The sequence below is a fragment of the Canis lupus genome, chromosome 27 (assembly GCF_011100685.1).
Source record: "Canis lupus familiaris isolate Mischka breed German Shepherd chromosome 27, alternate assembly UU_Cfam_GSD_1.0, whole genome shotgun sequence".
NCBI classification, from domain to species: Eukaryota; Metazoa; Chordata; class Mammalia; order Carnivora; family Canidae; genus Canis; species Canis lupus.
Window position 1 is genome coordinate 10,787,230 of NC_049248.1, and position 17,141 is coordinate 10,804,370.

The 17,141-nt window shown below is 34.9% G+C and overlaps 1 protein-coding gene across 1 annotated transcript in view; it reads right to left on the minus strand.

Moving 5' to 3' along the window:
* The window catches only part of LOC100683403 (NKG2-A/NKG2-B type II integral membrane protein-like), a 62,829-nt gene that overhangs the window by 14,271 nt on the left and 31,417 nt on the right, over window positions 1–17,141 (minus strand). Inside the window, exons 11-13 of the mRNA XM_038576784.1 lie at window positions 7,111–7,200; window positions 6,550–6,603; window positions 5,659–5,810 (exon numbers count right to left, since the gene is read on the minus strand). Of these exons, the coding sequence (XP_038432712.1) occupies window positions 5,659–5,810; window positions 6,550–6,603; window positions 7,111–7,200 (296 nt within the window). The remainder of the gene's footprint in view (window positions 1–5,658; window positions 5,811–6,549; window positions 6,604–7,110; window positions 7,201–17,141) is intronic.

The window sequence follows — 17,141 nt, forward strand, 5'->3', positions numbered from 1 at the left end:
AATAAGGATCAAACATTTCAAGGATGGAGATATTCAACGTATATTCTCTGAAGACAAAGGAATAAATTAGATGCAACAACAGAAAGAAATTTGGGGGATTTCCAAACCTGCGGAAAGTGATACACTTCTGAAAAATTTACAGTTCAGGGATGAAATCTATGAAAATACCTTGTACTAGATGACAGAGATTACCTTGTGCTGGACGACTCTGAACAGAATATTTCAAGACTTTTATGGGGAAACTAAAGTAATGTTTAGAGACAATTTGTAGCTTTCTCACTTAGAAAAGGAAGAACATTAGAAATGCATGATCTGAGTAGCTTCCCTCTCAAGTAGCTATACAGAGAGGAGCCAATTGAAGTTAAGGAAGAGAAGATAAACACATACTTAGCTGAAAGCTGACTGTGAGGTATGGATAGCAGAATAACTCACGGTAGCCCCAAAGGATGAATGCTCAAATATTCAAGGGCATCAGCAATAGAACGGATTCTGACTGTAGTCGAATCAGACAATGGAACAGCAAGGAGTTTGGGCAATTTAAACTTCACGCAAATACATGAATAAATCACACATTTAGCTTCCCCTAAAAATGTCAAAAATAAAATATACATACTATATGTTTCTATTATGTAAATGTTTTGTAAATGGAGATGAGAACATGAGAGGGCATTTCACAGTGCTGGTAGAATCATTTTCATTCTGTGTAATGTGACACTTGAAAATTCAGTCATTTGTTGGCATGTTTTGCACGTGCACCCATCTGTTGCACATTATTCCACTAAAAAATTACTGTAAGGCACTATTATGAAAATATGCAAATATATAGAAACTAGACAGAAAGTTGAAGAAATCTTACTAAATACAACTTTTGAAAACTAAAACAGAAAAAAAATATCCAATAACATACAACTTCTAATATAATTTAGTTGTAATTCAGAAAGCTTTGCATACTCCGTTACAGAATACTTAGACATTTGTGAATGACAGAAGTGTAATGCTAAATAAAAACCAAACAGAAACTGTTGTAGGGCAAAGAGTCGAATAAAACCCATTGTAATAAAAAGACTATTTCTAAAGTATGAAATTGACATAAAAATATGTAGCAAGGTTAATGAAACTAAATAGAAAGAGCATAATTTAGACCCAATCATATATGGAATGCAGGTTTCAACAAACATGCAGTCATTCCATGGATAAAATATATAGTCTTACAACAAATGCTGTGGAAACAATCCAGTGACAAGTAATATTAATTATATATATATATGTATATATACTTTATATTGTAAACAAAATGCTAAAAATTTATCATCCAAAGTGTAAATGATAAACTTACAAGAAGATGTATTAGAAAAAAACACCTATCCTATAATTGAACAGATATTTCTTAGAAAGAACCATAGAAGCATGATCCATGAAAGAACAATTTAATGAAGTGTAGGTCGTCAAGATAATTTCTGCTCTTAGAAGAGAAGAGACTTGAGAGGAAATATTTACAGATCATACATCTCATAAAAGACTTGCTGCCAGGATACATGCAGAATTCTCAAAGCAAAATAAGAAAAAGTAAAAATATAAACAAAATATGCCAAGATGCTGCACCAAAATCATATATGGAGGGCAAAATGAGTACAGGGAAAGATGCTCAACACTATTAGAATCTGGAACATTCAAATTAAAACCCCTACAAATCAGTGCTTGCTTCAGCAGCACATATTACTTAAACCCGTTACAAATCAGACTTCCTGTACCAGAAAGATAGGATGTGGTTTTCCTTGTATCTCCCCCAAATTAGCTAAAACCCCTGGGCATTATGTGTAAAATGATACAGGAAGATTCAGGCAGGTGATGAGAAAGCTGACAGAACCAGGTACTATAGAAATGAGAAATGAAATGCCTGTGAGTGCCCTGGAATTTCTCTCTACCTCATATATCCCAGACTGGTGCCAGAGAGGCTGGCAATCCACAGACACCCACGGTACACACAAAAGCCCCAAAATGTTTTCTTTCCTCTCCAGTCAAAATAACAGGAAAAAGGCATGCTAGGAAAACAGAAAAATTTAGACACTAAGTGTATTATTATTCCAATCAAAAACCATTGACTATCCAACAAAAATATCAAACTCAGGAATGTCAGGGGAAATCAAGACATTCTCTGATAAAAGAAAACTAAGAAATGTGTCACCACCAGACCCACTCTCAAAGAATTGCTAAAGGGAATTTTCTAATCAGAAATTAAATGATAAAAGAAGGAAACTTGGATCATCAAGAAAAGGAACAAAAGAAAGAACAAAGCTATAATTAGGTCTAATGGACATTCCTTCACTGCTTGTGTTTTCTAAAATGTTTGATATTTGGTGTAAAATTATCAGTTGAAGCAAAATTATAACATTCAATGATTCTCAATGTGTGTACAGAAATATTTAAGACATATAAAAGGGACACATTAAAGGAACATGAAGGTAAGGCTCTACATCTTAATGAAAGTGCTATGGGTTGTGTTAGACTGTGTAGACTGTGATATATGCATATATATTTACCTATATAAAGACATCTGATATCTATATTATTTATGTGGAGAAAAACAGAACATATATGAACATATACATAACTTTATATGTATAAAGATTTTATGAAGAAAAGATCTATTTTGCTATAAATTATAACCCATCAATTAGGTCATGATGTAGAATATTACGACCTTCATTTTTATCTCACAGCATCATAAATACTTATCTCACAGTATCAAAAATTAAATAAATAAATACTTATCTCACAGTATCAAAAAATAAATAAATAAATATTATCTCACAGTATCAAAAAATAAATTCCAGTTTGATCATAAAACCTAATTAAAAGTTAAAAAATAAAGAGAGAAATGAAAAGATAACTCCAGGAAGGTAATATAAGAAATTATATTCATGAATTTGGTGAACCTCTGAAACGGGCCCAAAATAATCACCAACACACAAATGGGATTAATTGGGCCATGACAACATTCAAATTCTGATCATTAAAAGACTCCAGTCGGGGAATAAAATGCAAGCCACAGCCATTTCAACTCGTAAACTAAAAAGCACTCATATCTAAAATCTGACAAGAATGAAACTAGACTACTCTCTTGCACCATATACAAAGGTAAACTCAAAATGGATGAAAGATCTAAATGTGAGACAAGATTCCATCAAAATCCTAGAGGAGAACACCGGCAACACCCTTTTTGAACTTGGCCACAGTAACTTCTTGCAAGATTCATCCATGAAGGCAAGAGAAACAAAAGCAAAAATGAACTATTGGGACTTTATCAAGATAAGAAGCTTTTGCACAGCAAAGGAACAGTCAACAAAACTCAAAGACAACCTACAGAATGGGAGAAGATATTTGCAAATGACATATCAGATAAAGGGCTAGTTTCCCAGATCTATGAAGAACTTATTAAACTCAACAGCAAAGAAACAAATAATCCAATCATGAAATGGGCAAAAGACATGAACAGAAATCTCACAGGGGAAGACATAGACATGGCCAACAAGCACATGAGAAAATGCTCCTCATCACTGGCCATCAGGGAAATACAAATCAAAACCACAATGAGATATCACCTCACACCAGTGAGAATGGGGAAAATTAACAAAGCAGGAAACCACAAATGTTGGAGAGGATGCGGAGGAAAGGGAACCCTCTTACACTGTTGGTGGGAATGTGAACTGGTGCAGCCACTCTGGAAAACTGTGTGGAGGTTCCTCAAATAGTTAAAAATAGATCTCCCCTACGACGCAGCAATTGCCCTGCTGGGAATTTACCCCAAAGATACAGATGCAGGGAGACTCCGGGATACCTGCACACCGATGTTTATAGCAGCAATGTCCACAATAGCCAAACTGTGGAAGGAGCCTCGGTGTCCATCGAAAGATAAGTGGATAAAGAAGATGTGGTTTATGTATACGATGGAATATTACTCAGCCATTAGAATCGACAAATACCCACCATTGCTTCGACATGGATGGAAGTGGAGGGTTTTATGCTGAGTGAAATAAGTCAATGGGAGAAGGACAAACATTATATGGTGTCATTCATTTGGGTAATATAAAAAATAGTGAAAGGGAATAAGGGGAAAGGAGAAAAAATGAGTGGGAAACATCAGAGAGGGAGACAGAACATGAGAGACTCCTAACTCTGGGAAACGAACTAGGAGTGATGGAAGGAGAGGTGGGCAGAAGGTGGGGGTGACTGAGGTGGGCACCTGACGGGATGAGCACTGGGTGTTATGCTATATGTTGGCAAATTGAACACCAATAAAAAATAAATGTATAAAAATATTAAACATAAAATGAAATAAAATATTAAAGTAAAATAAAATATGACAAAGGCTTGTGATGCGTGGATGTCTCACTTGGTTAAATGGTCTGCCTTAGGCTCAGGTCATGATGGCAGGGTCCTGGGATGGAGGTCTGCCTGGAGCTCTCAGGCTCCCTGCTCAGCCAGGAGCCTGCACTACTCACTCCTGCTGTTGCTGCTCCCCCTGTTTGTGTTCATGCTGTGTTTTTCTGGCAAATAAATAAATAAAATATTTAAAAAATATAAGGCAAGGACTTCTAAGACACGGAAAGGGGACACTATCTTGGAGAAATGAGCAAGAGAAACACTTGAGCACTTATTCTCACAAGAGAATATCCCAATGGCTCACAACCTAGAAAAATGGTACAGCTGTAGAACCATCAGAACTTATTGTAGTAATTTTTTTCAGACTGCTGAGTTTATCCTCAAGGGACTATTTGTATAATGTGTGTTTACACAAAAACTAGATAAATATAGGGATAATATATTGAAAAATACACATATCCAAGGTTGTGCCATTTCATGCTAATGTTAGAGGAAAATGTATTGTAATCACTTATAAACACAATTACAATGTTATATTAATACATTATTGTTTTATTATGACAAATGCATATTTACATTCCATAAATATACCATATACTATGTAGCTATGTTTAATAAATTATTATCAATATGATTTGTGGAAAAGGACGTAGAAAAAGCTTTCCGTAAGTAATGATTTGTAATTCCCACATATTAAAAAGGAACTAAATTTCTGAGAATAGATTTTGTAAGGTCCCATTCAAAAAACACAGTTGAAAATTCACAAAATATAGACAGATGTTATATAGAGATGGATTACAAATATCATATGAGAGTGAAAGGAGACAGACATAAAAATTCATACTGCTTGATTCCATTGATATAAAATCCAAAAATAAACAAAGGTGTTCCACATTATTAAAATTGGCAGGGGTAATGGAGGCTCTAAACTTCTCTTTCTTGCTCTGATTTGTAATTATGTGATTCCCACTAATTTGTGAACAAGTTGCACAATCATATTTTAAATTTCTTGATGTGTTGTAAAATTAAATAGTAAAGTCATTTCAGGCAAAAGAGCTTTTGGGAAAACATGGTTTTCTACGAAAAGCACAAAGTGGAAATTATTAAGTGTACATTAAAGGCATAAAAATGTAAATAAAATATCGCAGACTCAAACTGTGGAATAGTAACAGATTTTAAAATAAACTAGAAATATGTACAAAAATATGGATGAACTCTACAAATATAATATTAACTGATATGCTTTTATTAAATCCAAAAACATTGAAATCTTACCATTTCCTTTTTATCATCTATGTTCAGCAGGGTAGAGTTCTTAGAAGAACAGGATGTCAAACTCTCGTTCCATGGTTTTCTTTTAGTGCTAATGTAATAGCAATTGTTGGAATATGTAAACCATCCTTTTGCACAATGGCCACAGTAAAGTCCTGGAGAAAGATTATAACATATTATCCAAAAAGTTTTGAATATTAAAACATGCAAAGGTACAACCTGCATGTGTATACACAGATGTATATAATACATCCATGCACCCTTATAAGCTTGTAAAAATAAAATGAAACACACACTTATATACTCTCAAAGGAGTTGGGCTTTCATCCCCAAATTTATATGCCCATATAAAGTAAACCCACAAAACTGTCCATCTCTACATGTCCCTTGAGTCACTGAATAAAACCACTCTTTTGGAATTGTTTAATGACTCATCTTTAATCGTATTATAACAGGAGTAAATTTGAGGCCATTGGAAATAGTGGGTATGGTGATTATTTTATTATTTTATTTTAATGTTTATTTATTTATTTGTTTAAGAGAGTGAGAGCATAAACAGGAGGGACAGAGGGAGAGGTATAGAGAATCTCAAGCAGACTCTGCTCTCAGCCTGGAGCCCAATGGGGCTCAAACTCAGGACCCTGGAATTATGACTGGAATCAAAACCAAGAGTTGGACACTTAAAAGAGCCATCCAGGAACCCCAGGAACTCATTATAAATGAGTATTTCCTCCTATTATAGCATAAGAAATAATATTGTTCTATATTCATGATTTCTGAACATTTATTATGTGATTTTCTACTTAATTTACCCCAAAAGAATCTTTGCCAAGCTTAAGACGGAGATAAAATACAAATTCTACTAGTATATGAGGTTTGAAAGTGATAGTGTACCTTTCTGGGTAGTTATTTCCAGGGAAGTGTTATTCCGCACTGGTCCTTCAGTAGCTAGAAATATTAAAGCAATGCTCATACAAACTTAATATTAAATTAAATAAATCATAATGATTTGAGTTTCTTAGTTTAAATTTGCTGTATTGTTTAAAATTAGAAAATCTGGAATAAAATTGATATACCAGTAAAAGATCAATAAAATGATGAACACTTGGGGGAAATGATGAACCCAAGGGGGAAAATAATCCAAAAGCTTTAAGAACCAAACATCACCATTTCTTAGAGTATTTGATGTAACCAATCTCAATTTATTTATATTTCTCAATAAGGTCTCTCCTATAACTTGCATTTGAGTTATGAAGTCTGAATATATGTCTGATACTGTCTATAGTGATTCCCTTACTTCTACTTTTGACAAATTCGCATTCAGAATAACCATTCCACACTTAGGGCATATATGCATTAAAATGAGCAAATACAATTCCATAAAGTTCTGTAATATTTTAAGACACTGATGATCATCAAAGAGAAAAAATCCCTTGTAGTCATTCAAATACTCACAGAGAATACCAGCTATTGTGATCACAGTGGACATCAAGATAAGGCAGATGATTCCCAGGATTCCAGCAATGAGCTTCCCTGGACATGATGCTAAATAGTAGTAAGAGAAATGAAAACACTGACAAAAGATGGATGGGAATAATCATTTAGGAAATTTACGTACAAGAGAACCAATGATGCACAAGGAGTCACGTATAAATGCATGGCCCCCAAACCTGCATCTACTCTTGTAATCTTCTCTCAGAATATACCGTTGCATTTGCAGTAAATATATTACCCCATGAGACGTGATAAAGACCATGAATTACAACACTTGAACAAGGCTCATCCTCAAATTTCAACTACAATATTATATTCCTGCTCCAAACTCTGATCCTCACAAAAGAAAAATATGGGAGATCATTTCCTACTCATACCCTCCACTCCAACACCCAAAGAACACATCCTAGAAAATTATACTGTGTGTAGTGAATGTTTTACCTTTGCAGGGGTAGTTCTTGCCATCCCCTTGAAGATCCTGAGAAGCATTTTGAAGATTTAATTCTGCATAGGTTATTTCCTGCTCAGTTACTGAAGTGGAACACTTAGTGCCCTTAGCTTTCATTTGCTGTCTTTTTGAGTCCTTAGACTGATTGAGCTCTGCATAGGCACCTCCTTGGTTATGCATGTCTGCAGCTGCAAAGTGGCAGGCACAGTGCTGAGTGGAACTGTACTGAAGGACTTGATGAAGAGTGTATGTAATGACAAGACTGCTAGGACAGTGACACTGGGTGGAGTGTGGGGTGAGTGATTTCATTTGCAGTTGAGCAATGCAAAATCTGGTGCTAATTTCCTTAGAACTTTAAAGAAGTATTTCATGATAGAATAAGTGGTTTCTACAATGTTATTCTATGTTTGACACAATAGTATTGGTTGGAGTAATGTAAAGTGAAAATTAGTGAAGAAAGGAATTCAGGAATAATATTGTCCTTCTTAAGACAAAGTGATTCCACAGAAACATGTCAACATTATTAGAATAACTGGGTTAGTGTTAGAAAGAAAATGCTGCACCAGTATCTGACAATTTTTATATACATTATTGGTTAAAAAATTGAGTGCCCTAAATTAGGAAGTACTAGTTTTGGCATATAAGGAATTTCCTGCAGTAAATGACTTTTAGTTGAGGACTTAGATTTCTTTCCTAAAAGGTAACGCTGTACCATCATGTGGCCATTTATTTTGAGTAACTGTGGAATTCTGAGAAATCGTTAAATTTTAAAAGAAATATTTTATATGTTTAAGAATATTATGACACAATAAATTTATCCCAAATCTGAACAATACTGAAAACAAAAACCAAACAATATTTTTTTGAAGTATTTAACACCAGAAATTGACAGCTGATTTAATGGCAAGCATCTGAAACCATAAAATGATAAATAAAATTGTAGATCATTTAGGGTAGAACACTGTTGGTACAAACTTCCAGAATGATCTCTGAATGTCAAAAGCATAGGGTAGTTTAGTTGTATAAGAAATTCTAATAAATGAAGTTATTGTCATTTCATAATTCAGTCCATGCGTTCTGCAGTCAGTGAAATTTGGAATTACTCATGACTCTCAAATTTACAGAGTATGACTTTTAAAATGTTCCTTCCTGTTTAGCTCCCTAGTTTATACTAATGTAAAATGAGAATTAAAATATGCAAAATATAATGCATATAAAACACTACTCCATCTGGATTTTCTAAGCTCTTAATACTATATTATTTATTTTAATACTAATACTAACTAGTATTACTAACAATATTCACATTACCGTTACTGACTCATATCCTTTGGACATGTAACATAATTCATTAGATAAGAATGTCTTTCAGTATTAAATATCTTTTTTTGCCAATTTTGATCAATTTTTTAAAAAGTCTTTTGATTGTTTCATACTTAAGTTTAAGTTAGCATTTTCAGAAGATCCTTCATCTTGCTTTTCGTGAAAAATCAAATTTCTTTTTTTTTTAAGGTTCATGTTTGTTTTTTTTTTTTTTTTAAGATTTATTTATTTATTCACAATAGACAGAGAGACAGAGAGAGGCAGAGGGAGAAGCAGGCTCCATGCCGGGAGCCCGACGCCTCACTCCATCCCGGGACTCCAGGATCGCGCCCTGGGCCAAAGGCAGGCACTAAACCGCTGAGCCACCCAGGGATCCCCAAACTTCTTTTATATATCAAAGCAAATGTATGCGGAATTAAGTTTTACTTTCACAATTTGGTGATTCACTTTCTTCAAGATTTTATTTATTCATGAGAGACAGAGACAGAGAGGCAGAAACATAGGCAGAGGCATCTCCCTGTGGGGAGGCTGATGTAGGACTTATTCCCAGGACTCTGGAATCTCACCCTGAGCTGAAGACAGACACTCAACCATTGAGCCACCCCGTGTCCCTGATGGATTCATCTTAAGAATCTATTTTTCTTAAGTATTTGTTTAAATTCTAGTTGGTTAACATATAGTATAATATTGGTTTCAGGAGTAGAATTTAGTGATTCATCCTTTACATATAACGCTCAGTGCTCAGCAGTACAAGTGTCTTTCTTAATACTCATCGCGCATTTAGCCCACCCCTGTCCACCTCCCCTCCATCAACCTCCAGTTTGTTCTCTATAGTGAAGAACATCTCATGGTTTGATTAGTTCTCTTTTTTTTTCCTCTTTACCTCTGTTCATCTTAAAATAGATAAAAATCTATTTAAATATGAGCTAAATATCAAATAATATATGTAATTCTATCTATATTGATGACAAATCCAAAATTAACTGTTCCTTGTCATGATGCTTATGGGATTTCACTTGAAATTCTATTGATTTGCAAACGTAATTATGCATGTGTAAATGCGCCTAATTACTTCTCCACAGGCAAAAATTTGAATATTTTAAGAAATTCTCCAACTTATTTCCTATTCATTCCTGTCTGTTACCCTGAAGGTTTGGAATAAAAATGCCAAAGTTCTCTGCCATTTGATTATGTATTAATTGCACCTCAGTTACATCCCATCCAGCATTTGTATCTCCTACTAAATGAGGTGGTTAGGAAGAGAGACAGGGCAGTGCAGACACATACCTTCTGTTGGCCAGAGGGTAAGGCATCTTCCAGTAGGAGACCAGGTTACTCTGATAAACAGACACTATCTGTAGTCTTTACAGACTGCAGGCCCTGTGAGAGCTCAGAGTGACCCAATAGTGGAAAAAGTAGATTTCTCATCACTGTGTCACTTAAAATTTGAACAGGAAATTCTTACACTTGGGCTATTTTGAAGACACTTTATCTCATCACACACCTCCAGAATGTACACACTTTCAGTTTGTAGTGTGTCATTTATTTTGTCCATTGGCAAGTATCTCTGAGAAGTTTTTGTGTTCCAGAAGGTATTGGGATCAGAGCCTTGGCCACTCAGGCTAAGTGACTTCCATCGGATTCACAAACACTGAGAACTTAGGCCTTCTGAAAAATATCTTACATGTTTGTTTTACTTTTAGACAAAGTTGCTGAATTTTCCATTACATGCTTCTTGTTCTTATGTACTTGCTATGTCATTTCTATGTACTGACAATACTCTAAAATCATCATCCCCTTAACAGGTATTTAATAATATCTTACACACATTCTGAAGTATCAACTTTTCAAATTTATTATCACTACATTTTCAACTTTATTTTCACTGTCAAAAAACATCAATTTCCAAACTCTTCTTCTCATTTTTTTGCCTCAGTTTTTTTTTTAAGATTTTATTTATTTATTAATGAGAGACACAGAGAGAGAAGGGGGAAGAGACACAGGCAGAGGGAAGAAGCATCCTCCATACATGGAGCCTGACATGAGACTGGATCATGGGTCTCCAGGATCAGGCCCTGGGCTGAAGAGGCACGAAACTGCTGAGCCACCCAGCTGCCCTGCCTTAGTTTTTAATAGACCTGTAAAAATCTTATTACTTGTAAAAAAGTTATTTATATTTCTGCTGAAAAGAACAAAATGCCTGTGGGAAGGACACAACATTGAATAATACAGACCAATAGCACCATGAAGGAGATTTGAATACTGAATAATTACTTCTACTACTTATGGAGTCATCCTCCAATGACACGTTGTCTCTATTATAATAGTAATACTTGTTTTCAATGAGATAAGCCTAGGTCTAATGAAGTACTGGGAAAATTAATGTAATTTTTGAAAATTTTACTTAACTGAAAAAATTAAGCGAGGGCAGCAAAGGTACTTTTAAAACACAATTAGGTGATACATGAACATCCACAGAAATAAAGCATTAAATCTAAATTACATAGTTTGCATCAATACAATTCTCTTCCATTTTTTACATTGTTGGATTTAACTTGTGAATAATTTTGGAAGACAGTTGCATGTATATTTCTACTGGTCTATAAAGTTCTGGGATTTATTGCAAAATTAGGTGACAATTTTATTTTTATTTTTATGTATTTATTTTTAATGATGTACATTTGATATACAATACTATAGTAGTTTTAGGTGTAGACATAGTGATTCAGTATTTATACACATTATGATATTATCATCATGATAAAGCTCATTACCATTTGTCTCCATACAGAATTAATAGTGTTATTGACTATATTCCCTATGCTGTAATGTACATCACTGTGACTTATTTATTTTATAACTGAGAGCTTGTACCACTGACTTCCTTTCACATATTTCAGCCCTTCCTCAACCCCTCAATCCTATAGCAATCAACCACTCTTTATATATAAAGACTGCTTCTGTTTTGTTTGTTTTTAGTTCTACATCACTAGTTTAATCATAGGGATTTTGCTTTTCTCTGACTAATTTTATTTACATAAAACTTGTAGGTTCATCAATGGTGTCAAATATGACAAAAATTTCATTCTTTATCTCAGATTAATATTCCATCATATATATAATATATGTGTATATATACACATATATATACATCCCATCATATATGTATACATACATATATTACATATATATACATATCCTACTTATTCATTCATGTATAGATGTGTCGACAAATGGGTTGCTTCCATATCCTGACTATTGTAAGCAATGCTGCAAAAACAGAGGGTGCATACATCTCCTCAAGTTAATGTTTTCCTTTTCTTCAAATAGATACCCAGAGGTGAATTTTTGGATGTTTCACTATTTCCATTTATAATTTTTTGAAGAGCCTCCATGCAATTACCCATCATGACAACATCAACTTAAATTCCCACTGCAGTGCACAAGATTCCCTTTAATCCACATCTGTGCCAATTTTGTTACTTTTTGTCTTCCATTCTGACAGGTGTGAGGTGAGATCTCATTGGGGTTTTGATTTGCATTTTCCTGATGATTAGTGATGTTGAATACCTTTTCATGTGTTGGCCATCTGTATGTCTCCTTTCAAAGAATATCTATTCAGGTCCATAACCCATTTTTTAATCATTTTTTCATATTAATTTTGGTGTTGAGCTGTTGGAGTTCTTTGTATATTTTGAATACTAACTTCTTGTCGGATATATAATTTGAAAATATCATCTTCCATTCAGTAGGCTGCCTTTATATTTTATGGTGCTTTCTTTGGCTGCACAAAACTTTTTGAGTTTGATGTATCATTTATTTTTTTTTCCTTTCATTGTCCTTCCCTAAGGAGACACATCCAAAGAATAAAGTTAAGCCCTCTCTCCAAGAACTTAATGCCAATGGATTCTTTGGGAATTTTATGATTTCTGGCCTTCCATCTGGTTCTTTAACTCACTTTAGGTTTATTTTTGTGTATGGTGTGCAAAAGTAGTCTAGTTTTATTTTTTAGCACATATTTTTTGGTTTTTTTTTTTTTTTAACTGTAGTGAAGACTCTCTTTTCCCCATCGTCTGTTCTTGCCTTCTTCATTGTCTATGAATTGACCATATAAACAGAAATTTGTTTCTGGGGTTTCTATTCCATTCATTTGATCTCTGTGGTCTATTGTGGTGCCATGCTGCTTTGATTGCTACAACTATGTAGTATAGTTTGAAATCTAAGAGCATGTTATTTCCTGTTTTACTCTTCTTTCTAAAGGCTGCTTTGGTTTTATTTATTTATTTTTATTTTTTTTAAAATTTTTATTTATTTATGATAGTCACACAGAGAGAGAGAGAGAGAGGCAGAGACATAGGCAGAGGGAGAAGCAGGCTCCATGCACCGGGAGCCCGACGTGGGATTCGATCCCGGGTCTCCAGGATCGCGCTCTGGGCCAAAGAGCAGGCGCTAAACCGCTGCGCCACCCAGGGACCCTGCTTTGGTTTTAAAGTCTAGTTTTTCTAAGTATTCTTACTCTGGCTTTCTTTTGAAGTCCATCTGCATGGTAATTTTTTCTCCCTCTCTCAATTGTTATCTGCAGTCCCTTATTTACAGCATATACATGGGTCTTGTCCTTTTTATCCATTCTGACACTCTATATCTTCTGACTGGAGTATTTAGTCCATCAATATTCAAAGTTATTATTGATAGATATGTATTTATTACCATTTTATTACTTGTTTTGTCATTGTTTCTGGAAATTTTCTCTCATCCCTTCTTATCTTGGTCACTTTTGGTCTCTGCTTTGCACTTGTGCCCTATAATGTTTCCTGTAAGCTGTTTTGAGTGTCACAAACACCTTTAATTTTTGGATGTGAAAAATTATTTATGTCATCTTCCATTTTGAGTGGTAGCCTCTGTGGATAGAATATTTTTCATTGCAGATTTTTAAAATTCACCAATTTGAATATATCATACCACTCCTTATGCCTTGCCAAGTTTGTGTTGAGAAATATCCAGCTAGCCTTATAGGTCTTCTTGTTTAAGTTAAGGAATTCTTCTATTTTTTGATTTTAAGATTATTTTATCATCATATTTTGCAAAACTATTTATGTCTTTGTGTTGGCTGGTTTTATTGATTTTGATAGGAATTCTCTGTGCCTCTTTGATCTGGACTGTAAAAAGACACAAAGCAGGGCACTATATAATTATAAAGACAATCTAGAAGATGTAAGAATTGTAAATTTATAGCACCCAAAATGGGAGTACTTTATATTAAAATCAATTTGTAACAAATATGAAGAACCTCATTGAATATAAAAAAGAGTGAAAGGCAATAAAGGGGCTAAGGAGAAAAAATGAGTGGGAAATATCAGAAAGGGAGACAGAACATGAGAGACTCCTAACTCTGGGAAACGAACTCGGGGGGGGGGGAGGGGAGGTGGGGGGGTGACTGGGTGACGGGCACTGAGGGGGGCACTTGATGGGATGAGCACTGGGTGTTATTCTATATGTTGGCAAATTGAACACCAATAAAAAATAAATTTTTTAAAAAAATTTGTAACAAATATGAAGAACCTCATTGATAGTAACACAATTATAGTAGGGAACTTTTGAAGTCCACTGATATCAATGGACAGATCATCTAAATGGAAAATAAACAAGGAAACAGTGGCTTCAAATGACAGTCTGGATCAGATGGACTGAACAGATATATCAGAACAATTCGTCCTAAAACAGCAAAATATACTTCTTTTCCAAGTGCACATGAACATTCTCCAGAATAGACCACATATCAAGTCACAAAACAGGTGACCAGAAATGCAAAAGGATTGAACTCATACCATGCACCTTTTTTTAACAACAGTGCTATTAAATTTGCAGTCAGCCAGGAGCAAAAATGGAAAAAGCAAATATGTGGAGGCCAAATAGAATGCTATTTCATACTGAACGGATCAACCAAGAAATCAAAGAAGAAATGAAAAATACGTGGAAACATGTGAAAATGAGAACACCACTATAGAAAACCTTTGAAATGCAGCAAAAGTGATTCTGAGAGGGAAGAATATACCAATACAGGCCTACTTGAAGAAGCAAGAAAAATCTCAAGTAAACAACCTAATATTATCTCTAAGATCAACGAAGGAAGCCTAAAGCCAGCAGAAAGTAGAAAATAATAAACAATAGAACAGAAACAAATGAGATAGAAACTAAAAACGATAGAGCAGATCAATGAAACAAGAGCTGGTTCTTTGAAACAACTGATAAAATTGGTAATCTTTTAGCCAGACTTATCAAAAAGAAAAGTAAAAGGACACAAATAAAATCACAAATGAGAGTAGAGAAAGAACAACCAGCCTTACAGAAATAAAATTATAAGAGAATATTATGAACAACTATATGCCAACAAATCTGACAACTTGGGAGATATGCACAAATTCTGAGACACATATAAACTACCAAAACTGAAGGAGGAAGAAACAGAAAATTTGACCAAGCTGATAACCAGCAAAGAAATTGAATCAATAATAATAATAATAATAATAATAAAAACAGCGAAAATACAAACTCCAGGGACAAATGGCTTCATAGGTGAATTCTACCAAACATTTGAACAAGAGATAATACCTATTCTTCTCAAATCATTCCAAAAAGGTCAAAAAGAAAACCTCTCAATTCATTCTATGAGGACAGCATTACCCTGATACCAAAACCAGATAAAGACTCCATGGAAGAGAGAACTACAGGCCATATCTCTGATGGAATATGGACACAAAAATTCTCAATAAAAGTCGAGCAAATAAAGCTAACAATACATTAAAAAAATCATTCATCATGATCTAGTGGGATTTATTCATGGACTGCAAGAATGGTTCAATATTTGCAAATCAATCAACATGATACACCACATTAATAAAAGAAAGGATAAAAACCATATGATCCTTTCAATAGATGCTGACAAAGCATCTGACAAAGTATACAATCCACTCGTGATAAAAACTCTCAACAGAGTAGGTTTATAGAGAACATACCTCAATTTTATAAGGCCTGTATATGAAAAACTCAATTATCAATCTCCGTGGGGAAAAACTGAGAACTTTTCCTCTATGGTTAAGAAAAGACAGGGATGTCCACTCCTACCCCAATTATTTAACACAATACCAGAAGTCCTACTCTCAGCAATCAGACAACACATAGAAATCAAAGGTATCCAAATCAGTAAGGAAGAGGTCACTTTGCCTATTTGTAGATGACTTGACATGCTCCGTAGAAAACCCAGAAGACTCCATCAAAAAACTGCTATAGAGCTTCTTGGGCAGGGCAAGATGGCAGAGGAGTAGGGTCCCCAAGCCACCTGTCCCCACCAACTTACCTAGATAACTTTCAAATCATCCTGAAAACCTACGAATTTGGCCTGAGATTTAAAGAGAGAAGAACTGGAATGCTACAGTGAGAATAATTCATGCTTCTATCAAGGTAGGATGATGGAAAAATAAATAAATAAAAAAGAATCCAGTGGGGGAGGGGCCAAGTGAAGCCTGGCTAAGGCCAGGTGGAGATAGCCTCCAGGACAGGAAAGCCCAGTCATTTGCCAATGACCTATCGGATAAAGGGCTAGTATCCAAGATATATAAAGAACTTATTAAACTCAACAGCAAAGAAACAAATAATCCATCATGAAATGGGCAAAAGACATGAACAGAAATTCTCACAGAGGAAGACATAGACATGGCCAACAAGCACATGAGAAAATGCTCCTCATCACTGGCCATCAGGGAAATACAAATCAAAACCACAATGAGATACCACCACACATCAGTGAGAATGGGGAAAATTAACAAGACAGAAACAACAAATGTTGGAGAGGATGTGGAGAAAGGGGAACCCTCTTACACTGTTGCTCTGTTGGTGGGAATGTGAATTGGTGCAGCCACTCTGGAAAACTGTGTGGAGGTTCCTCAAAGAGTTAAAAATAGAACTGCCCTATGACCCAGCAATTGCACTACTGTGGATTTACCCAAAGATACAGATGCAGTGAAACGCTGGACACCTGCACCCCAATGTTTATAGCAGCAATGTTCACAATAGCCAAACTATGGAAGGAGCCTTGGTGTCCATCAAAAGATGAATTTATAAGGAAGCTGTCGTATATGTATACAATGGACTATTACTCAGCCATTAGAAACGACAAATACCCACCATTGCTTCGACACGGACGGAAGTGGAGGGTTTTATGCTG